Consider the following 23,328-nt stretch of genomic DNA (forward strand, 5'->3'; position numbering starts at 1 on the left):
TGAGTCATTCAAAGTTCCCAAGTAGAATCATTAATCACTCTTTTTTTCCCATTTGTCATTCTAAAGGCATTCTATATCAGAAATCAGGTGTGAGAATGTGTCTCTTCCATGCACTGAATTTGTAATTTAGTTTTGAATGGGCTGGCGAATATTTCCTGTAAAACTAAGGCTATATCTTAACAAAGAGCTTTTTTTTCCCATTGCAGGGACCTTGTACACAGGCAGACAGCTAGTGCGGTTGTACAGCACATGTCACTTGGGGTTTATGGATTTGGTTGTGAAGATTCGCTGAATCACTTGTTAAACTATGTATGGCCCAATGTGTTTGAGACATCGCCCCATGTAATTCAGGCAGTTATGGGAGCCCTGGAGGGCTTGAGAGTTGCTATCGGACCATGCAGAATGTTACAGTATTGTTTACAGGTAGGTTAAAGATTTCAAAAAGATTGCTCAATGAGAAAAGTAATTTAGTTGAATTAAGTCACTGTTCCTAGTTTTCAATAAGGTGCATTGTGTCATGGGAAAACAGTTGTGGGGAAGGGGGAATTAGATTTGTCTTTGCTCAGTGCAGTTTTGTGCAATTGTGAGCTTGCTTTTTTGTGTGTGTCTTCAAGGGAAGAATCATGTATTTAGGTTTGTTCGTTAGTTGGGTTACGGTTATATATGTCCTTTGAAAGTGGAAATAATTTAATCTTTTCATTGTTCTAGGGTTTGTTTCACCCAGCCCGGAAGGTCAGAGATGTGTATTGGAAAATTTACAACTCCATCTACATTGGTTCACAGGATGCTCTCATAGCACATTACCCAAGAATCTACAATGATGATAAGAACACCTATATTCGTTACGAACTTGACTATATCTTATAATTTTGTTTATTTTGTGTTTAATGCACAGCTATTTCACACTTTAAACTTGCTTCAATTTGGTGATGTAAACTTTTAAACATTGCAGATCAGCGTAGAACTGGTCATAGAGGAAGAGCTAGAAATTCAGTAGCATGATTTTTAAATAACCTGTCTTTGTTTTTTATGTTAAACAGTAAATGCCAGTAGTGACCAAGAACACAGTGATTATACACACTATACTGGAGGAATTTCATTTTTAATTCATCTTTATGAAGATTTAGAATTCATTCCTTGTGTTTAAAGGGAATGTTTAATTGAGAAATAAACATTTGTGTACAAAATGCTAACTTGTGTGTGTTTTTTGAACATGATTTGTAAAATGCGGAACTTTGATAAAGTATTGGTTTGTGTAGAGTAAGTGGCTTAATTTCATTTTCTGTCACCTGGTTTATAAGATAGCAGAATATAAACTATATAAAGTGATGGTGTCTTTGTCAGAATTTCATTGTTCTCCTGATAATGACAATGAGAAGAATAGCTTTGAGGGTGTTCATCTCAAACTAGCACAACCGTTCCATCACCATGGGAAATATATCACCTTTGATATATTTGAATACTGTCTTGAATATTATTATTTTGCACTTGCATAGCGCCTTTCATTTCTTGATTTCTCAAAATGCTTTATGAGTGTGTTTAAGGGAAGTGATTCAAGACATGTCCAACTCTTGATGAATCTGCGTTTAGAAAATGGGGAAGGTATTTTTATTTCAGAATTGCTTTCTATGTATTGGGGATAAGGCTACCTAAGTAATGGTACTAGAGAAAGACAGTCTTTGGGCCCTTTTCCATGTTAAAGCCACTACTCAACAACGTATTCCGTAATACCTGCTGAGCACCTACTGTGTACCAGCCACTGTACTTGAGTAGGGGATGCAAAGGTGCCTTTGATCTGCCCCTTGCCCTTAAGAAATGCAGTATAATGGAAAAGGGGAAAGACATCTAATGACATACTACTTGTGTACTGCAACATGCAATTGCAGCAGCTAAAATGTTTGCTTGATTTTTCATTTATTAGATAAACTGATGCATAGGTGTCAAACAAACTGAAATGCCATTAAATTCTAGAGGAACCAAGCATTTAGTATTTTTAGGCAAATGTTTTAAGTATGTATTTTAGCTCTTCCTAATTTTCTGGCCAAGACTTTCAGTTTTAGTCCTTTTACTGCCATGGCTATTTTGTTTGGTCTCCCAGTGACAGTACTTCTGTGAACTTTAGTGGGAAATGAGATTTTGCAGCAGCATGTGCGTAGGATGACTCTGCCACTAAGTAAAGTCACTACTGGGACCAGGAGATTTGTCCCTTGAACTGCTAACACTTTAGGGCCTCTTGGGAAGGCTTACACAAGAAACCGTTTGTAATGGGCTGACTTAAAAAATTGATACTAAGCATTAGTTGACTCTTTCAGAAGAATATGTAACTTATTATCATTCCTTGTGTAACATGACTTGGTGAAAACAGAACATTGTGTACTAAGACACAGTTTCCAAAATCATTTCTACTCGTTTTTAACAGTAGCCCAGTAGCCCCCATGCAGCTTTACATCTTGCTGTTCTCTAGTTGCTGTCCAGATGACCTTCAGTAATTACTAATCATGAAAATTGAAGAAGACATTTCAAAGCCAGAATTTGGTTTTAAACCGGTCTTGGGGAAATTTATATTTTCACTTCAGGTACTTACATAATTTCATTTTGCTTGGGCCTGTGCTTTTTATGGGGAATAATCAATGTTTTGCAGAGGCAGTGTGGAGCAAGAGACAACTAAGTCACCTTAAATGACTTTTTACTGATGCAAATAAGTTTGAGAACAGCGAGATGAAGCAAATACTGAAGGCTACAGCCTTAATAGTTAGGACCAAATGGAGGCTCACAGATGCTTGAATTATGTTACATGCTTAGTATTTGAATAAGGAAAGCATTTTGTGATATGTGAAAGACGCTATGTGAAGTTTTAACTCTTTCAGAGACTTTTCTTTTGCACTTTCTTTTGGTGTTTCTTAAAGCCAAACTTAAGCAGGAAGAAATTAATGTTCTTAAGGGGACAGTGGGTGGGTTTTTCTGTGGGATTTCGTTGGTCTTTCTGCGGGCCCTCTAATGGAATTGATCTCTTTGGCTGTTCAGTTTTTTTCATATTGTATTTTTAAAATTTGTTGTATGGTGCCATGTGAGCATCGAGTACCACCAGATGAATAAAACTTATTATATCTAAAGTCTTTAGACCAGTTTTTAATCTTAGTTGACTCTATGATTGTCACACTACAGTCTGTTGTGGTTGTGCCATTTTATTGCTACTACTACTTTGGGTGGTTTTCCAAACAAGGGAACTTTATGTTGAAAAACCAAAGAACTGTATTAAATAAGAAACTGAAAAAGACGGTTGAAGCCACAACAGTTTGGTTCTTTGGTTTCTAATGTCTTAAATCCCCAGAAGTAGAAGGAGCAGAAACTACAGTTATCACAGGGTTTCTCAACCTTGGCATTGACATTTTGGGCCAGCTATTTCTCACCGTGGGTGTGGGCAGGCTGTTGTGGGAATTGTGGGATGCTAAGCAGCATCACTGACCTCTGCCCACTAGGTGCCAGTTGCGTGCCCACTGCAGTCGTGATGACCGAAAGTGCTTCCAGGTATTGTCTGGAGGGCAAAATCTCTAATAGCCTTCATTGAGACTATTTAAGCAGGATTCCTGGAAGATGGATAAAAGTAAAGCATGGTAAAACATTTAGGCAGTAGTTGCCTGGGAAGTAATGAGAAATACTGTGTCACAAATACTGAAAACACCCACATTGGGTCAAGCTCTGCTTCAGTCACGGGGGACAAGCCAAAAACATAAGCCCTGACTGATGGGGCACCAGGGATTCAGCTTCGTCCTGCAAACTGGAAGGTTACCAGTTAGATACCCAATCAAGGCACGTTCCCCAGTTGAGTAGTGCGAGAGGCAATGATGGATGTTTCTAATGTCTGAAACATCCTCCCTCCCTTCTCTTTCTAATAAATCTGTTTAAAACCTGGTGTAAGATGTTAACTGCTGCATGGTCCTCAGCATCTTGTGGCACAGTAGGAGCCACGGGCACAGTCAAGGAGCAGCACCTGTGTCTCGGATCTGCAGTTGGAATGCAGTTAAGGACCCCAGTTGTCACCTGTGGGGTGGTGTGTCAGGGCTGGAGGAGGATGACAGGCAGGGCAAGGAGACCCTTTTCTCCTTACAAAAAGTGTGGATAGGAAGCCATAGAATGTGGGGTGACTTGATAGGGAATTTAGATTTGCAAGACGCAAGATTTATAGGCAGGAGGGAGTAGGTGTTAAGTGAGTGTAGGTCAGTGACATTCTAGTGTTCATTCTGGAAAAACTATAAAAAATTTATTCTTAAATATATTTTAAAATTTAAAAGGACATGCTTGCAAGTCATATGGACAAAGAGGCTTTATGGCCTAATAAAATTTTTGGAAGGAGATTTTTAACAGGCTTTGGAGAGGATTTACTCTGAAGAGTTACCCTGAAATACCTTAGTGCTAGAAAGAAACTTAGGGTAAATTGTTACTTGTTCCTATGTCTAAGTCCCCCAAGTTTTTTTTTTTCCAAGTATTTGGAAAAGAATAATACAATGAGCACCTGTATATGCACTTAAATTCAATTTGGCTGCATTTACTGTTTCTAGAGTGTAATTTCATGAAACAATTTGTATTACTGCAGAGGACCTGGGGACTAGAAGAAGGAGGCTGATGAGAAAAACAGTTGCCAGAGTAAGTTTTTCAAGGGGTGGGAGGACACTGGGGCAGGGGTTCTTTGGGACAGGAAGAGAAGCTTCTCTCCCTGAGTCCATAATGTAGTACGGGAGGTAAGGTACTGGAATGTCAGTGTGCTGAAAAATTGCTCTAGGAATATGTCAGACTATCAACATAGAAATGGTTTTACTGCTACTTTAGAAATGAGTAGACCTCAGTGAGGAAAGTCAGACTTCTACAGAAAATTCAAACAAAAGAGTGAAAGCCTGGTAGGGAGTACCGACTGGTGTCTGTCTAGTATGTAATGTGTATAAAGTGTAATATGCAAGTGGATATGTTGTCTAGTTTTGTCAGCACAGAATGCAATTTTGTACATTAGGGGAGAAAATCTCGCAGTGCCAGCACAATCACCAAGGCAGAACTGTTTATGTGCCAGGGTCTCGGTCCCTGCTGCTCCAAGTGTGGTCTGGCCATCAGCAGCATTGGTGTCACTTGGAGCTTTTTAGAAACAGACAATTGGGCAACACCCCAGACCTACTGAGTAAGGATCTGTATTTCAATAAATACCCAGGTGGTTTATATATACATTAAAGTTTGAGAAGTAATAGTCTAGGGTGCTACTCCATCCATTCCAGTGTGACAATGATATGCTAATAAAACGTTTGGAAGTACCTATTTAGGTATGGAAGCAAGTGGGCCTATAGATACAGGTAGCCAAGGGGTGGTCAGAACACCCCCAAGACACGGTACTTTGCTGAGACCTGAGTGAAATCAAGGGAGAGGAAAAATGTTTATTGCATAAAGTACATCAAATTTTTTCCTGTAAGGCTATGGTATGCACTGAATGCATCCTCCAAAATTCATTTGTTGAAACCCTAACTCCCAATGTGACAGATATTAGGAGATGAGGCCTCTGGGAGGTAATCAGGTCGTGAGGGTGGAGCCCTCATGATGGGATTAGTGCCCTTATAAAGACATGTGAGAGCTGCTCCCTGCCTTGTTAGTGTATAACAGGAAGGTGGCCAGCTGTAAACCAGGAAGCAGGCAGGCCCTCACTGGACAATGGATCTTGCTAGCACCTTGATCTTGGACTCCGCAGCCTCCAGAACAGTGAGGAATAAATGTTTGCTGTTTAAGCCACTGACTGGTCGATGGTATTCTATCATAGCAGCTTGATTAGGTCAAGGTGCTGACTAGTTAATAAAGCTCATAGGTATATATCCATATTGCTTCTCCTACGTAACTGACATCGGTGGTAGAAGAACCTTGGACAGAAGAGATAGAGGCCGTCTCTCTTGAGGCCAGTAGAACATGGGTGGGGGCCAGAGCTGGACAGCCTGTGAAGAATCCTCTACCTGCTTTTCCTCTACTCCAAAGAAAGAGAATGGGGAGTCAATATAGTGTGGACTTACCAGTTGGCTCTGGAGTTTGTCATAAACACATTGGTTATAAATTCAAGTCCTGGATATATAACCTGGATATGCCACTTAGTGGCTTTGTGACCTTGAGCATGGTATTTGACCTCTCTATGCTTCAGTTCCTGAATTTATAGAATTTTGGATAATAATAGTACCTCCTTTAATAAATGGTGGTCCTTGTGAAGATTAACAGATAATGTTTATAACATAAAATATCTAAGCATAGTGCTTAATAAATGTAACAACTGTTTGATGTTGCCGTAGCTTATTTTTTATTATGAGGGAGAAGACCTCTGTCGTCACTGCTGAAATTGGGATAGAAATTGGTAGGCGGCTTGAGAAGAAGCCTTTTGTAAATAACTGTTGAGAGAATGAGAGAAGGGGCTCACTGGGGACATCGAGGATTGCGTGATAATCCCACGGGAGTGCAGAGTGGTCCTTGGTATTGCTCAGCGACCTGGGTGGAGAGAGAAGGTGTCCGGTTGGGTTGGTCCGCATGCAGCGCAGCAGGAGTGAGGGTTAGGGCTTTGGTGTGAGTGCAGCCGAAGACTTGACAGCATGGGTTTGCTGTTCAAATCTCCAATCCATTTTAGAAGGAACTGGTGTTGGTTAGAAGCACGCTCCTCAAATTTTATTTCTCCTAAGGTAGTGATATGATTCTGTCTTAAATACTTAACTAATGAGAGATGCAGTCTAATGCACTTTCATTTTCTGAATAATCTTGAACAAATGACATATTTTGCTTTTGAGTTCATGAAGCCAAAAGGAGATTTGTGAAATATGCATCTCAAAGTGTAAACAAATTATCTACAATCTAAAGCATGAAGACTTCATTTATTCATTCATTCATTTGATGATTATTCCCTAAATGCCAATTATGACAATGCCAGCTGCTCTATCCATAGTTGAAAAGGTCCTTCCTGGAAAGAGGGAGAAAATATCAAAATAACAGTAATAGAAGATACAATGCCAAAGTAAAGCTGCAGGTTAAGTTCTCAGTTCAGAGGACAGAGCTTCCTTGGTGTAGGAAAGGGAGGGAAGAAAGTGTGGTTAGGAGAGAGCTTGAAGGGGAGAGCACACTTGAACTTAACTTTTGAGAAAAAATTAGACTCGCTTGTAACGGTGTTGGAAGGGAATGACAACGAGCTTTGACAAACTAGCTTGGGTTGTGTCTAAGAAAAAAAAAGTGAGAGCTGGTGGGCAGCCCTAGTGGTAAGACATAATAAAAGATCAGATGCAGCTCCAAGAGGTTAGGGCCAGTATCTGATATGCCTGTTTAAATCTGAACCTCTAGCACCAGGTGCATAGTTTCTTCCTTACTAGGTTCCCAAGACATATTTAGTGAACAAATGAATAAATGAGATGTACTTTAGCTTCATCTATGGAAAGCCTCCAAAGCCACTTTTTAAAACGTTATAGGTAACCACTGACTACTCAACATTCATTTATTCAACAAATATTTATTGGAGGTTTTATATAGTAGGGAAATGGCATGAATTGAACTGCGCTGCAGGAAGATCAATATCCTTGGTTCATTTCCTTAATCCAGAGCACAGATTTACATAATTAATTCTGCATGTTCTCAGAGCAGAATTAGTTCAGAGCTAAATCACGGCTCCTACCCGAATCTTTTCCCGCCTGCTTAAATGTGGTGCCGTGGCCCTGCTGGCCGCTGCCTCAGTGGTGGCCAGCCGCTGCAGGAGAGCATGGGCTGGCTGTGGAAGGAATTGGCATCGGGCTGGTTTCGTGTTCTCCAGATTACTTGCTTCTCTGCTTCCTTCCTTAAAGTCTAATCTTTAAGGGCCTGGGGTGTTAGAAAAGTGATTTTTCCTACAACAAAGGGACCTAGAATAGTTTGTATTTTTTAGGAGGAAACAGTTAACGGTGAACCTTTTTCTGAAAGACCATGGCTAATTTGACTTGCAGACTGAAGGGCTTCCTGTACGTTTTTCACACGAAGAGTTGGGATGGATGAGCTGTCAGTTTTGTTCCTGGGGCTCCGTCCGGCCAGCTACCCCAAGAGATCATGTATACATGTCATTACCTGTCAGGTATTACCAAAGGATTACCAAAATTCTTCAGGCCCAGGAAAGTCACAGATGTCACCAGGAGACCAGGAAAATGGAAAACCTTACTATGAGGTGTAGAAATGAATGCATATTTAATGCTTGACAGAGAGTGAACTAAAGGGAAAGGGGAAAAAAGGAAAAAGTTTGCCCAAAGGCTGTTCAAAGGGAAAACATGACTTAGTGAAAGACGCTGCACTAAATGAAAATGAGTTAAATAGTGGAAAACTGTAGGTGATCAATGCCTTGGTGCATGTACATCCTGAGCAAGACGACTGCCCCCTGAGGAAGCCCTTTTGCTTTCCTTTGCCTTGGCTTCTCCCCTGGCCGTCGTCTGAGGCAACACGATGAAATGGCCCACCAGTCCTAAGGCAGAGGCGTGGCGGCGGGCTGCTAGGGGTGAGCCCACCACAGAACTCAGTTCCTCTCTTGCTGGGCCCTGAACTTGCCACCCTTTTCTGGGCTTCCTCACCCAGGCGCAAACAGTTGCCACCATCTGAACAAGCCCTTCACTTCCTTTGACACTTGGCAGGAGCTCCTTCTCTGTGAGTGAGCCCCATTTACTGCACTTGGAACCTCCTGGCCAAGGTGCCGCATTCGTGTGCTCCCCTCAGCACCTGGTACCCACGTACCCTACCTTGCTTCATGTTGCAGTCACCCATTTGCCCATGTGTCTACCCCAGGGGGTTGTGAAAAGTGTCAGCCCAGGATGGGGCCCAGCTCTTGTCTGTGCTTAGGGTTCAGAGACTCAGGGAGTGACTACCTCCCTGAATTATTTCAACTAATGTGATTATTACTGTTGTGCAAAAACTTCTAGGCAGCAAAGCAAGCAGGCACATCTTGAAGCAAGCAATTCTTTGATTTTAATTCACCAAGTGTGAGAATATCCTATTTCACCATGTGATGGAGGAAATCATACAAACTGCTGTTGCATGAAAAGCTTTGTTCCAAAAATTCTATTTCCTGTAACATTCATAGCTTCTGACAGGGGGCAGCAGAGCCCATGAAAACCAAGGCCGGCCTGGAACTGGTGGGATCCAGACCTTGGACAGTTTTCCCGGAAACCAGCCCTGATGTCTGACAAACCTCTCTGTGGAATGAAGACTTTAAGGTAAAGGCTGGCTTTTATTAATTAAATATTCTTTGAAGGCATCTCAAGCATATTTTTAATGCAAATAGTCATCTCTCTCAATTACTGAGTAAGAAATCTCACTTTTCCTCTTGTGTGTTTCTCCTTTACTGTTCACACAGAGCGCTTCACTTAGGACACATCTGGTCACCAAATGTGTGACTAGTTTCCCCCCACCACGGATTCCCTGTGACACCAGCTTCGTGTCCTGCAATTTAGTCCCATGTTGTTATCCGTATTTGGACCAACTGACTGTAAGTCGGGATTCCCATGCCCCGTTCCGTGGCTTGATAGTTTGCTAGAACAGCTCAGAGAACTCAGGGAAACACGTTTACCAATTTATTGTAAGAGGATATAACAAAGGACGCAGACGAACATCCAGATGGAAGGTGTGCGCAGGGCCCTGCGTGTGGGGAGGGACGCGGCGCTTCCCTGCTCTCTGCACGTGCGCCGCTCAGCACCGCCACGTGTCACCAACGCAGGGCCTCCCAAACCTGTACATACGGGACTTTGGTGGTGGCTTCTTCACATGGGTGCGATCGATCACTGACTCCATTTACAGTCCCCTTCCCCTTCCCAGAGGATAGGGGTTGCGGCAAAAAGTCTCCAGTTTTAATCAAGGTTTGTTTTTTTCGGAACCAACCCCGCCCCCGCAATGAGCCTACCAAACTTTGCCTCCCGAGAATAACAAGTGCTCCTATCAACCAGAAAATTGCAAGGGATTTGGGAGCTCTGTGCCAGGAACCGAGGGCAGCGGTTACAAAGCATATTTCTAGCCCTGCCCAGGCGGCTCCGCTGGTTGGAGTGTTGTCCCATACCCCAGCAGGTGGTGGGGTTGGTACCTGGTTGGGGTACGCGTGGGAGATAATGGATTGATGTTTCTCACATCAGCGTTTCTCTCTCCTCAAATCAAATATATCCTCAGGTGAGGATTAACAAATATATACTTCTATTATTTTGCAATTACAAAGTCTTAAAAGAGGTGGGCACTTTTTTCCCCCTAGCAACTTGTAAAATGATGCTAGGGCATGAGATATTTCCAGCTGATATGAGGGACGGTGTCAAGATTGACAAATAACTACCAGATGATGGCTCCAGCTTCCATGTATTCACCTTGGTGGAAAAAAAGGACAAAGTAAATTCAAAGAAAACTAATGAAAACAATTGAGAGAATAAATAAAGTAAATAGCCAGAGCCTAAATCCTCCCTCCCCAACCCGTGATGGCGTGAGTTTTGGGGGGCCAGTTTCATGGCCCGTGTATCTTTCTAAAGCCGGCGCCCAGTGCCCAGCCTGGTGCTCGGCAGGTGGGTGCCCGGTGTGTCTGCTTGGAGTTACATGAACACCTCCGGCCCCACGTGCAAATTCTCCAGGGAGTTTCTGAGTTGTGTATCACATCTACTTATAAATACATATAGGTGAGACATTTGTACTCAGAAACATGACCACCCTAGGCATATGCTATACCATGTCTAACATTTTGGTGTACATTAGCTCTGTTAATGTTCCACTATTTTAAATTGTACAAAGAAGAGCAAGGGAAAGGAAACAGGCATGATTCCACGTGGGGCCTGGTGGGTTTGCGTAAGAGACATGTGGATGGATGGGCTGGGTCTGCTTTCGACTCACACGTTCGGTGTGAAACCAGGAACGTAAAAGCAGTCAACAGGGAATCCTAATGTTCTCGTATGCACTTCTCCGTCTTGACCTTGACATCCCAGGGTGGTTCAGCACCAGTTCCCTCTGGGCCTTCCTGGCATTGCTGTAATGCCTTCGTTGCAGAGGGCTTTCCCCCTGCCCCTTGTGTGGGTGGTGAGACCTCGGCGCCCCAGCCCTGTCTGCTGGGTTCTGCTTGCCCTTCTCAGAGGCGGACTTCAAAGCTGGTTCTCAGTGGGTAACAAGAGCCTGGCCATTTCTTTTCATGGTAACGCAGGGCCTCTTACACTGACGTCGCCTTATTTTTCATCATTTGCATAGCAGCTTCCCACGATTCACCCTGTTGGGAGGGAGAGTGGTTTCCTTAAGGGCCAAGATAGATACTAGGAAAGCTTTCCTGGCAGATGAGTTGGATGAGACGCAGAGATGGGACGGCCTGGGCCTGCTGGTCACCTACATTACTAATGGCAGAGTGCCACAAGGGGGACTACGGGGTGTCTCGCTCAGCTGGGGGAGTGATGGTCAGCGTGGAGGATGTGAGGGGAAGAATTTCACTGGAGACAAACCTTTCCTCGATAGCAAAAGGAGGTGGGGATGAGAGGAATGGTCTTCAAAAGGGACAGCGTATTTTGGGGGCGTCTGTTACTTGGCCAGGCTTTATATACCTTATTTTATTCAGCTGCCACAATAGCCGTGGAAGTAGGTATCATTATGCCCATTGCTCGTGTGACTCCTGAGTCACAAAGAGGTAATTCCCAGGACAGCTGCACTGATGACCTACCTCTAAAGACAACATTCACACAGTGGTGGGACTCACAGGAAGTACAATGTAAGAGAAACCCTCCATAATCACACAGTATCACACGGCTATGGGGAGGCGGAGCCCAGACTCATACACAAGCTGTCTGGCTCCACAGAGTGGGATCTTAGCACTCTGCAGGGTGCATCTTCCAAGGCCACCTTCTCTGGAACCCAGCGTTGCCTAGTCTGGCCCTGACGCATGCATGTCTCCAATCTAACGAGAGAACCTTGCACAGGTCATAGCTGTGGGGGAAAAATGGACTTTGGACTCAGAGTTTGAGTCCTGGTTCTGCGGATGACTTACATGATCTTGGCCAGTCACCTCCGCTCTTCACACACCCATCTGCCTGTCAGTAAGGTGAAGGGAAGGGTGTGCCTTTCTTTCTGCCTAGGGTGAAGACTCCAAAATTCATATGTGAAAGTGCTTTCTAAGCTCCCAAGATCTGAACAAACAAAGGTTAGTACAAGCCGAGGGAACACACGGGGCTGGCAGGCAGCCATTTATTATTTGAGCTCATGTGTAATGCAGAGTATTGACTTTTTATGCCTCATTTGCTTCAGCGAAATGTACAAGTGACCGCGGATGGGGCCTTTGTGCGTGGGCGGCTGCTGGGGGTGCGAGGGAGGAGGCCAGGAAATGAAAACCATGTGACTCCTTAAAGCCTCAAGCTTCCCCACAAGGAAGAAGAAGAAAAAAGTGCTAGATGTTTTGGAGAGATAACGATGAGAAAAGTGAACCAAGCCTGTGTTCCTTGGCCTCTCGGATTTCTCTTGAGCAAATGTTTCTGTTCTTTGGGCAGTTTAATAGCAAAATCACCTGTCATTTGTAGAAATGTGACAAATTGGGGAGAATCAGAGGCTCGGGATACTGTAAAAATGAGCTGTAAAATTTACATAAGTCTTAAGTAAGTTGGCCTTGGGCATTTTCTGGAGTTAAAAAAAAGGGGCGTTGTGTGAACTTGGATTTTGCTTTCTCCTACTGTCCTGTGCTATGGTGGTCAAGACTACATGCAAAAGGGCTCGTGTTTACAACTCTAGTCTTTAAGGAGAAACAGCAAAGAAAGTTCCTTCTAACCCGTCATTTTCTCTCCCAGATCCTTCACTGTTTGTTGTAAGGAAGGGTCTGTGTTGTCTGAAAAGGCACCTGCTTGGAAGTCAAGAAGTTCCGTGGGTAAGGGCCTGCAACCCGTCGGCTCTGAGACAGTGGCATTTATCAGAGTGTGAACAGAGAAACCAGGGCGGACTTTGGTGAATCAGAGGGAGCCGATGGTGGGGCAGGATGGTCCTCTAAAGATTCTTGACCTCAGTTTGGAAAACTGAATTAGCTAAAAAGATCATAAGCGTGTGGGGGAGTATGGAAGAAAGAGAGAGAGAAATGGGAAGGGGAGAGAATGCAGAGACGTGCTGATACGTATTTGTCACGTGAAGCTCTCTGAACAGATTAAAACCACGGATCCAAATGAAAGGGGCAGCTTCTCAAACCTCTACCTTAAAGGAGAGCTTTCACCCCAACTGACTCAGAGATTAGCAACAAACCCCTCACAAAACCAAATTAATGAGCCAACCCTTGATTATAGAGAAAAGGAACAAGAAAAAGAGGGAAAGTGACGTTTCTCATAAAAATGGTCAGTGGTTTTACATTTGAATTTTTGAAGTACTCCATTGACTCTTTAGGAGCTGGAATAACCGCAAAGATTCTTTTATTTAACCCACTTCAGACCAGTAAACTGAGACCCACAGAAAGTCGTCTTGCCCGAGGCCCATGCCGGAAAGCGGCTGAGCCAGCACCAAGCTCCCCAGTCCTCTGTCCGCACCCTGAAGAAAAAACCAGCAAGGTTTCCTCCTGAGGCTGGGACTTCACATGGGGGGCGGGGGCAGGGGGGATGCTTGGGGATAAAAAGAAGCTTTTTAAATATCCTCTCATGTACAAATTTAACATGTGCTACAGAGAGAGGAAAAAAATTCCAACTGGCCTCCTTTTTATTTTTTATTTTTTGTTTTGTTTTATTTTTCATTTAAGAGTCAAGGTGGAAAGAGGGGCTGGAAGTTGAAAGACAGTAACATGAGCCCTGAGAGCACTGTGTGATCCACAGTTAGGAAGGGAAATGCTTTGCAGATGCTGAAAGACAGAAAGAGAAAAAGAGAGGGAGGGAGGGAGGGGAAGAAGGAGGGAGGGAAGGAGGAAACAAAAAGGAAAAGGCAGTTTTGAACCAAGGTATACCTCTTAGTTTCCACATCAACCAGGTAAAAGAAATCAAATGCTAATAAGTAATTTGCTCACTAGAATTCTTCTCGAGTATTATTCACTTGGCACAAGAGACAGTAGAACGCATGTAACATATGTTTTATATTCAGATGTTTTCTGTGCTACTTCACCCCAGTTCTGAGCTAATCAAAGTGGATGTCCTTGTCCTGGAGGTTCTTTCTTCACAAATCTAAAATCAGACTTGGAATTCCAAGCATAGAGAGGGGTAGGTGTGTGACTGGTTGCTGTCAAAGTACTAGCACTTGAATTTGCCAACCTAGTCAAAGCAGATGAAAGTTCATTCTTGGATCTGTCCATCTCTTCACTCCCTACTCAGCCTGGCAGTAAACTGCCACTGTAGGTAGCTATCTTTTCCAATAGATATTTAAAAAAAAAACAAGCCAGAAGAAATCTCAGAGAAGCCTGGAGAATCAGAATATATGCCACCTAATCATATTCTGAAGGGGTTTAATTAGTGCATGTGAACTTTCCCAATTATTGCTGAACATGGACAGGTATGTTTTGTTCACTTGAGATTATAAGTGCTAATGATGGATATTTTATTGCCCTAGAATATTGGTGATTTAAAGGGTCCAAATTAAAAATATATTTGACCACAGTAATAGAAGACCCTGTTTACAGAGACTTTAATACATGAGTTTCGATTTCTTAACAAGAAGTCTGGAAGTAGGAGTCTGATGATGTTGGTTTGGTGGCTAAAGGGGGTGGCCGGTGTCCTGGGAAATCTCGGCCTTTCCCTCATAGTTGCGGGACGTCAAATAGTAGCCAGCACGCTCAAATGCAAAGAAGGAAGGAGGGGGGAAGGTGAGGCCAGCTGTGTCCAACCCTTTTTTTTATCAGGAAAGCTAAGGTTTTCTCAGACCATGCTCCCAAGCAGCTGTCTGCTTATGCCTCATTGGCCAGAAATGGATCCTATGGCCGTCTCCACTTGCGTAGAAAGGTGGAAAAGCAAGCCAAGAATATTTTGATTAGCTTAGACCAATTTTGATCCAACTGATACCGGGTACATTGTTTCTCTGAACCTAATCAGTCTTCTGTTAATAGGGCAGAAGGTGGTGGATTTTATGTGATCACTTGCAGTGTGTGTATCATACAATGTAGTTCTGGTTTAATACATTTATAAGTGTAATGTTTACTGTTAATAGCACACAAAGCTTACCTAAAAGGCAGAAATTTTTACTACATTATTTACCCTTTCTTCTTTACCTCTGACTTGATAGCCTTATAGTTTCCACATAGTTTTCTTTGAAATGGTCATTGGCACCCACTTTCTGAAAAGAAGCATTGTGAAGACTCACCCCAGCTGCTTGCCTCCAGGGTTCTGCCATGCGCAGAACTGCATTGGTTTTCTGATGTATATATATATATATATATACATATCTTCTGATGTATATATATATATATCTTCACGAGCAGCTGGAAGTAATTTCCAACCTAAGCACTTCACATTTCATGGGTGGGTGAACTTTACAATGACTTTCGAAGCAACTATTCTAAAGCTCATGCATCTTTGACTGGACACTTGACTAATCCTATCCATTTCATTGGTGCTGAAATATTTACAAACTCTAAAAAGGTTCTTACCTGAGTTGTTAAAGAGATACAACAAAGGCACACACAAAAAAATCATACCTTCCATGGTCCTTCTTGGTATATTCAGCCTATTCTCTCCACAGCAGCCGGAGGGATCCTTCAAAATAATGTGTAGACCTTGTCATTCTCCTGTTCTCAGTCCCCCAGTGTCATCTACTCATACTTTGATAAAATTCGAAGTCCCTGTGATGTCTTTCTGGGCCCTACATGACCTGGGCCCTGCCCGTGTCTCACATTTTGTCTGGCCCTGTAAACAAGGGGCGCATCCGGGAGCCTTACCGAAGTCATAAGGGGAAAGGTCGTTCTTTCAGTAAACTGTTCTCCAGAAAACAGAGGGGAGGTTTCTTCTTTTTAATTGAATTTATTGGGGTAACATTGGTTAACAAATCATATTCAATTCTACAACTCAGCAAAACATGATCTGCATACTACCTCGTGTGCCCGTCGCCCAAAGTCAAGTCTCTTTCAGTTCCTGTTTATACCCCCTTGGCCGTCTTCCACCTCCCCACACCCCGCTCTTCCTGCGGCCGTGGCCACACCGTTGTCTTTGTTTATGTGTTGTCTGTATGTGGTGTTTGCTTAATTGCTTCACCTTCTTTCACCCATCACCCCTCTCCTCTGACAGCTGTCAGTCTCTGTATCTATGCTTCTGTTTCCATTTTGTTTGGTGAATTATTTTGTTCATTAGAGTCCACATGTAAGTGAAATCACAGGGTATTTGTCTTTCTCTGATTGACTTATGTCACTTAGCACAATAAGCTCCAGGTCCATTCATGCTGTCAAAAGGTTAGGATTTCCCCCTTTTTTGTTTTGATGGCCCAGTAGTATTCCATTATGTAAATGTCTGTAGGCCGGGGCTCAGTCTGCTGGGCCACACCAGCCAGGGCCCACTGTGTAAATGGACCACAGCAATTTTATCCATTCCTCTACTGATGGGCACTTGGGCTGTTTCCAAATCTTGGTGATTGTAAATAATGCTTTAATGAACATAGAGGTGCCTATATTTTTTCAAATTAGTGTTTTGGGTTTCTTTGGATGTGTTCCCCAAAGTGGAACTGCTGGGTCAAAAGGCAGTTTCATTTTTAAAGTTTTTGAGGTATCACCATACCACTTTCCACAGTTGCACCAGTCTGCGTTCCCACTAACAGTGCATGAGGGTTCCCTTTTCTCTGCCTCCTCACCAGCACCCGTTTGCTGATTTATTGATGATAGCCATTCTGACAGGTGTGAGGTGATATCTCATTGTGGTTTTAATTTGCATTTCTCTGATGATTAGTGATGTTGAGTTTATTTTAATGTGTCTATTGGCCAACTGTACGTTAAAAGGGGAGACTTCTTAACCTTAATTGTTTTTCCATGCTTTTCCAGAATCACAGGACTCAAGTACAAATCAACATATATAATATATAAATTATACAATGCATACATACAAATCATAATTATAACATATAGCTGTTATTACAACTATATTATGTAGAATATATATGACATAAAATATGATATATAGTATTATACATACACAAACACATATAATAACAAGTATAATATAATGTCAGCTGCTTCTTTATATCAGGGAGGTGACAGCTTCACCTTAGTCAGATAACCGGTGGCTCAGAAGGACAAATGTGGCTCACATGCCCCAGTGTTATTTGGCCAGCACTTGTGAGTTGCCCGTTTTTAATATGAGAGCCTCAGTCAAGGCTTAAGTCCATGCTCCACCATTCCTTCCGTGATTACACTGGGCCGTAGCCACGCACTTACCTCTAGTTAGGGCCTGTCCAGGGAACTCTCTGAATTTGCAGCCCCTAATCAAGAGTACCGTGGGCCCACCCTGTGAGGAATGTGGGCTAACTTGATCACATTTGGGAAAAGACAACGCAACACTGAGTTTTATTTATGAATATTCTGCAATTTATTTCACTAGCTCCCTACTGAGGAAAATTTGTGTTGCTTCCACTGTTTTGCTATTGCAGACAATGAATAAACATTCTTGAACATGAAAAAACCCCCAACACATATGGCAAGGGGACAGGAACAATGGCCACCACATGAGGAATTTGGAGATTCAGTCTGGAGAAGGGGGGTGGGGCAAGGCTGGGAGAGGTCATCGCAACTGTCTCCAAACAACACGAGTGCTGCCTGCCATGTGGGAGAATTAGACTTGTTCTGTTTGGTCCCAAAGGGTAGTACTCGGAAGAGTGGGGGGAAGCCGCAGGGAACTCAATTTTGTGTCAGCATAAGGAAGCACTTTCTAGCTGAGCTGCCCCCAGAAAGGCGGGCTCTCGCTGTCACTGTATTATTTGTAACAAAGCTCCACGGCGGAGCTGCTGGAGGGGATCTGGCTATTGAGGTGATGTGTTGGGGTAAACAGTTCTGAAGCTCCCTTCCTACTGTAGGACTCTTTGATTCTGAAATAAACTAAAACCCCATTATTTTGGCCTTCATTGATTTAGAATGAGCCTAAGTCCTGTTAGTGGGATGGGGTGACTGGATGAATTTTTCCTTTATAACATTTTATAATAGAATATTATATTATCTCACAATATTCAACAACTTTTCTAAATCATTTAGAATATTTTAAAATATTTTATTTATTTTTAGAGAGGGGGAAGGGAGGGAGAAAGAGAGGGAGAGAAATATGGATGTGCGAGAGATACATCAATCGGTTGCCTCTCTCATTTCCCCTACTGGGGGCCTCACCTGCAACCCAGGCCTGTGCCCTGAGTGGGAATTAAACCCGTGGCCCTTTGGTTTGCAGGTGGGCACTCAATCCACTCAGCCACACCAGCCAGGGCATAAATCATTTAGAAAAATGTTTAAATTTTTTAAATTTGTTGATTTGACAGGGAGAAAGGGAGAGAAAGAAACATTGATTTATTGTTCTACGTATGCATTCATTGGTTGATTCTTGTATGTGCCTTGACCAGGGATCAAACTCACACTTGGCTTATTGGGACGATGCTGTAACCAACTGAGCTACCGGACCAGAGCTAGAAAAATGTTTTAATTAACTAAAATCGATTAAGATATTTTATTGTTGGTTATGTGTATAACACTATTCTAGGAGTTATGGAACTAGAACAGGATATAAGCAAATGCATTTCTCTGGGGAAGACATGGTTATATGGGAAGATCTGATAAACACATGAAGTAATAAGTGAACCAGAAGTCATAATTATTTATATATTATATATTTACAAAATAAAGTCATATTAGAAAATAGTCATGTGCTGATTGTCAGTGAAACTCAGAGAGTATGAGGGGCATGTGAGTGTAGTGACCATGATCGTATAGTGACATTACAAACAGAATAAGAATACAAATCAAAGATTACTAACTAAGAACTTGACATCAGATTGTTTTAGAAAAAGAAGGCCTGTGTAATTGCTAAATAAACATTAAAAAGAGTCATCACAGAAAACTTGAAGTAAGAGGAAGATCTTGACTTTGTCCTTGAATGCTGGCTCTGAGAAGGACCACCCAGGCTGGAGAGCAGCTTAGAGGTGGGAATGAGGGGCCTGGGGGTCAGGGGCGACTCACAGATTGTCCAGTTGAGGGAGGGTATGTGCCAGGAGTGGAGGGGAATAGTGTTATTGGATGCCCCCCCTGTGACATTGAAAACAAGGTAAGGATGTTTGTTGTACTCAGGGCAGTAGGGAACCAAAGTATGAAATGATGTGAGAAATTTAAAAAACAGTTTCAAATTCATTCACTAAATATTCATAGAGCACTTTATTCTGTACCAGACAGGTACAAGGTACTGAGGATCCCAGTATGCTCAAGGATTTACAGTCCAGTGGGTGAGAAGGACAAGGAAACAGCGTTATAGGTCCACGTGATGGGTCCTGGCAAGACAGCTCAGGTTGCACACAGAGCGGGAGAGGGTTGGGTGGGGTTGGCCCTGCGCCAGCTGGGGGTTGATGTAACGTCCTGAAAGGCCTTTGAGTGAAATAATACCTGAGCTGAGTGGAAGACAGGCATGTGAGGTATGGGGGACCTGCATGCTTGCAAAGTGATCAGCACTTGCAGGTCACCTGGGGAATGAGTGGGAGGTAGGGAGGTGACAGGGGCTGGAGTACAGGACTCTGGATGGTGGGTGAGGTGACAGGTGAGAGTGATAGGTGGGCCAGGCCAGGTGAAGAAGGGACTTACACAATACCAATAATAGCACATTAGTATTTGCTGGTATTTTTTAGAATAATTAAGATGTAGGAGTGAATGAGATTGTGCAGGGACTGAAAAGACAGAAAGCAAAAGAGGGAGCCCTGGGGAACCCCGTGGTTTCCTTTTGTTCTCAGATGATCTTCTACACACTGATCACCTGCTGTCAGAGCCAAATTTCCAGTGGCCTCTGCCAGTGACTCTGGTGGACCTCGATTTTAAGTCTTTATACCAAGATAACAAAATATGCATTTTCCTGTTCTTTTGGTTTGGGGTTTTGTTTTTATTACTTCAGATTGGCAATATTTCAGTTGTAGGTTAAAATGTTTTCCCAGAGTTGGTTATAAACTGTGGCCCATTCTTACACTAAAAGACCACACAACCATTAGAAACAATGCCATAGGAAAAGATCTCATGGTATGGGGAATTGTTCGGGTGCTGAAAGTGAAAGAGATGCCATGGAACAATGGCTGTGATCTTATCTAAGCAAACAACAACAAGAGTGATTAGTCCTTCCCCTGAGTCTCTTTTTCTTTTTCTATGAAGTGGAGGTACTATATGGGTGATGTCTGAGAGCCTCTGCTATTATAAAATCTGTGACCCACAAAGAATGCTAAGTTTCCATTTGCCTTTTTATGTGTTTTCTCTTCTCCTTTCCTTTTTTAAAAAGTATTTTTTGATTATGCTATTATAGTTTTCCCAATTTTTCTCCCCTTATCCCTCCTCTGCCCTGCCCCCAACCCTCTAGCATTCCCCACCCCTTAGTTCATGTCCGAGAGTTGTACATATAAGTTCTTTCAGTCCTCTGTTTCCTGTACCATTTTATCTCTCCCCATCTATTTTATGCCTGCTAATTATTCTTCTTCTTCCCTGTACTTTCCCCCATCCCTCCCNTGCCATGGAACAATGGCTGTGATCTTATCTAAGCAAACAACAACAAGAGTGATTAGTCCTTCCCCTGAGTCTCTTTTTCTTTTTCTATGAAGTGGAGGTACTATATGGGTGATGTCTGAGAGCCTCTGCTATTATAAAATCTGTGACCCACAAAGAATGCTAAGTTTCCATTTGCCTTTTTATGTGTTTTCTCTTCTCCCTTCCTTTTTTAAAAAGTATTTTTTTGATTATGCTATTATAGTTTTCCCAATTTTTCTCCCCTTATCCCTCCTCTGCTCTGCCCCCCAACCCTCTAGCATTCCCCACCCCTTAGTTCATGTCCGAGAGTTGTACATATAAGTTCTTTGAGTCCTCTGTTTCCTGTACCATTTTATCTCTCCCCATCTATTTTATGCCTGCTAATTATTCTTCTTCTTCCCTGTACTTTCCCCCCATCCCTCCCTTCTCCCTCCCCACTGAACTCCCTCTGTGTAATGTGCATCTCTCTGATTCTGTTCCTGTTCTAGTAGTTTGCTTGGTTTTTGTTTTCATTGTTTTTCTTTTCCTTTAGGTTCATTTGTTGATAGCTGCGAGTTTGTTGTCATTTTATTGTTCATATTTTTGATCTTCTTTTTCTTAGATAAGTCCCTTTAACATTTCATATAATAAGGGCTTGGTGATGATGAACTCCTTTAACTTGACATTATCTGGGAAGCACTTTATCTGCCCTTCCATTCTAAATGAAAGCTTTGCTGGATAGAGCAATCTTGGATGGAGGTCCTTGTCTTTCATGACTTCAAATACTTCTTCCCAGCCCCTTCTTCCTTGGAAGGTTTCTTTTGAGAAATCAGCTGATAGTCTTATGGGCACTCCTTTGTAGGTAACTGTCTCCTTTTCTCTTGTTGCTTTTAGGATTCTATCTTTATCTTTAATCTTGGGTAATTTAATGGTGATGTGCTTTGGTGTGTTCCTCTTTGGGTCCAACTTCTTTGAGACTCTCTGGGCTTTCTGGACTTCCTAGAAGTCTATTTCCTCAGCCAGATTGGGGAAGTTTCCTTTCATTATTTGTTCAAATAAGTTTTCAATTTCTTGTTATCATTCTTCTCCTTCTGGCACCTCTATAGTTTGGATATTGGAACATTTCAGGTTATCCCAGAGGTTTGTAAGTTTCTCTTCACTTATTTGAATTCTTGTTTCTTAGTTCTGTTCTGGTTGGATATTTATTTTTTCCTTTTGTCCCAAATCATTGATTTGAGTCCTGGTTTCCTTCCTGTCACTGTTGTTTCCCTGAATATTTTGCTTTATTTCATTTGGGGTATCTTTCATTTTTTAAAAAATTTTCTGACCAAGCTCAATCAGATCTGTGAGCATTTTGATTACTGTGAGCTTTAAATTTTCTATCAGATAGGTTGGCTATCTCCTCACCACTTAGCTCTCTTTCTTACATTTTGCTCTGTTCTTTCACTTTGGCCATATTTTCTTTGTCTCTGTGCACTTGTTAAGTTGTAAGGGGGTGGGGCCTTAGGTATTCACAAAGGTGGGGTAACCCTTTCTGCCGCAGTGCGGCACTGCCTTTGGGGGAAGGGACAGAGAGGGAATAATGTAGCCTGCCTGCTCACCTTTAGTGCACTTTCCCACAGACTCTTGTGGGAGACTGGGAGTTTTTCCCACCATGGCAACTGCCATAGTCCACAGTCAGCTCGGAGTTTTGCCTTCAGCCAGCCCCGTCCGTTCATCCACTGCCTGGCCACAGTTTTTCTCAGCCTGCCCTGCCCGCACTGCCTCACTGCAGGTTCTTACTGGTCTGGTTGTTCTGTGACTGTTTCTTTAACTCCTTGGTTGTCAGAGTTCCATGCAGTTTGATTTTCTGGCAGTTCTGGTTGTTTATTGATTTTAGATCAGTTGTTATCCGCTTTTGGTTGTGTGAGGAAGCAAAGGGTCTTTTCCTGTGCCTCCATCTTGGCCAGAACTCTCTCTTCTCCTTTTCCATTTTACAAATCTAGAAACTGAATGATAATTCAGTAGTAAAATACTTAAACAATATAGTGTTATTTACTGTTTAAAAGTTCCATAATTTATTAGTAGGTAGTGTGATATGTACATATAAGTATTTGTACATTTATTGTGTACTTAAAACTTTGCTAAACATTAAGAATTTTACAAACTTCCGGCCAAGATGGAGGCGTAGGTGGAAACACTGTGCCTCCTCGCACAACCAAGTTTAAAGACAACAAAGTTTTAGTAACAAAAATGCAACCAAAATACAGAAAATTGAGCTGTACGGAAGTCTGACAACAATGAACCATTCAGCCAGACTGGTAAGAGGAGTGGAGTCAGCGGCTGGCAGAGCAAGGTCTCACAGGAAAAAGTGGCTGATGGACCCTGGTGCTCAGGAGGTGGTTGGCAGATCCCAGATGTGGGGTGGCAATGGGCAGACCCAGTGAGGGCGCAAGGTGGCTGGTTGACTGCAGTCACAAATTCGCATGCAGATAAACCAGGCAAAGGAGTGAGCAGTGAGACAGACCACTTTGGCTAGGGCCCCAGCAACGGGAATTAAAGCCTAAAAGCACCAATTGGAAAGACTTCCGGGGTTGAGGTGCTGGGAGAGGCTCCCAGGCTCACAGAGAGTTTGTTGGAGAGGCCCACGGGGTCCTAGAGGGTGCACAGGCCCACGCACCTGGGAGCCGGCAACAGGGGGGCCTGGTTTGCTTGCGGGAAGCAGAAGGGACAGAAATTTGAGA

The 23,328-nt window shown here is 42.8% G+C and overlaps 1 protein-coding gene across 2 annotated transcripts in view; it reads left to right on the forward strand.

The window, feature by feature from the left end:
- The window catches only part of SF3B1 (splicing factor 3b subunit 1), a 61,008-nt gene extending 58,740 nt beyond the window's left edge, over positions 1 to 2,268 (forward strand). For both annotated transcript variants that reach the window (XM_037043697.1, XM_037043698.1), the window contains 2 exons: positions 207 to 423; positions 709 to 2,268. In XM_037043697.1, the coding sequence (XP_036899592.1) occupies positions 207 to 423; positions 709 to 867 (376 nt within the window). In that variant the 3' untranslated portion in view covers positions 868 to 2,268. The remainder of the gene's footprint in view (positions 1 to 206; positions 424 to 708) is intronic.
- The last annotated feature ends 21,060 nt before the right edge of the window (positions 2,269 to 23,328 follow it).

Source organism: Sturnira hondurensis, unplaced genomic scaffold (genome assembly GCF_014824575.4).
Source record: "Sturnira hondurensis isolate 20B ecotype Veracruz unplaced genomic scaffold, ASM1482457v3 Scaffold0004136, whole genome shotgun sequence".
Classification (NCBI taxonomy): Eukaryota; Metazoa; Chordata; class Mammalia; order Chiroptera; family Phyllostomidae; genus Sturnira; species Sturnira hondurensis.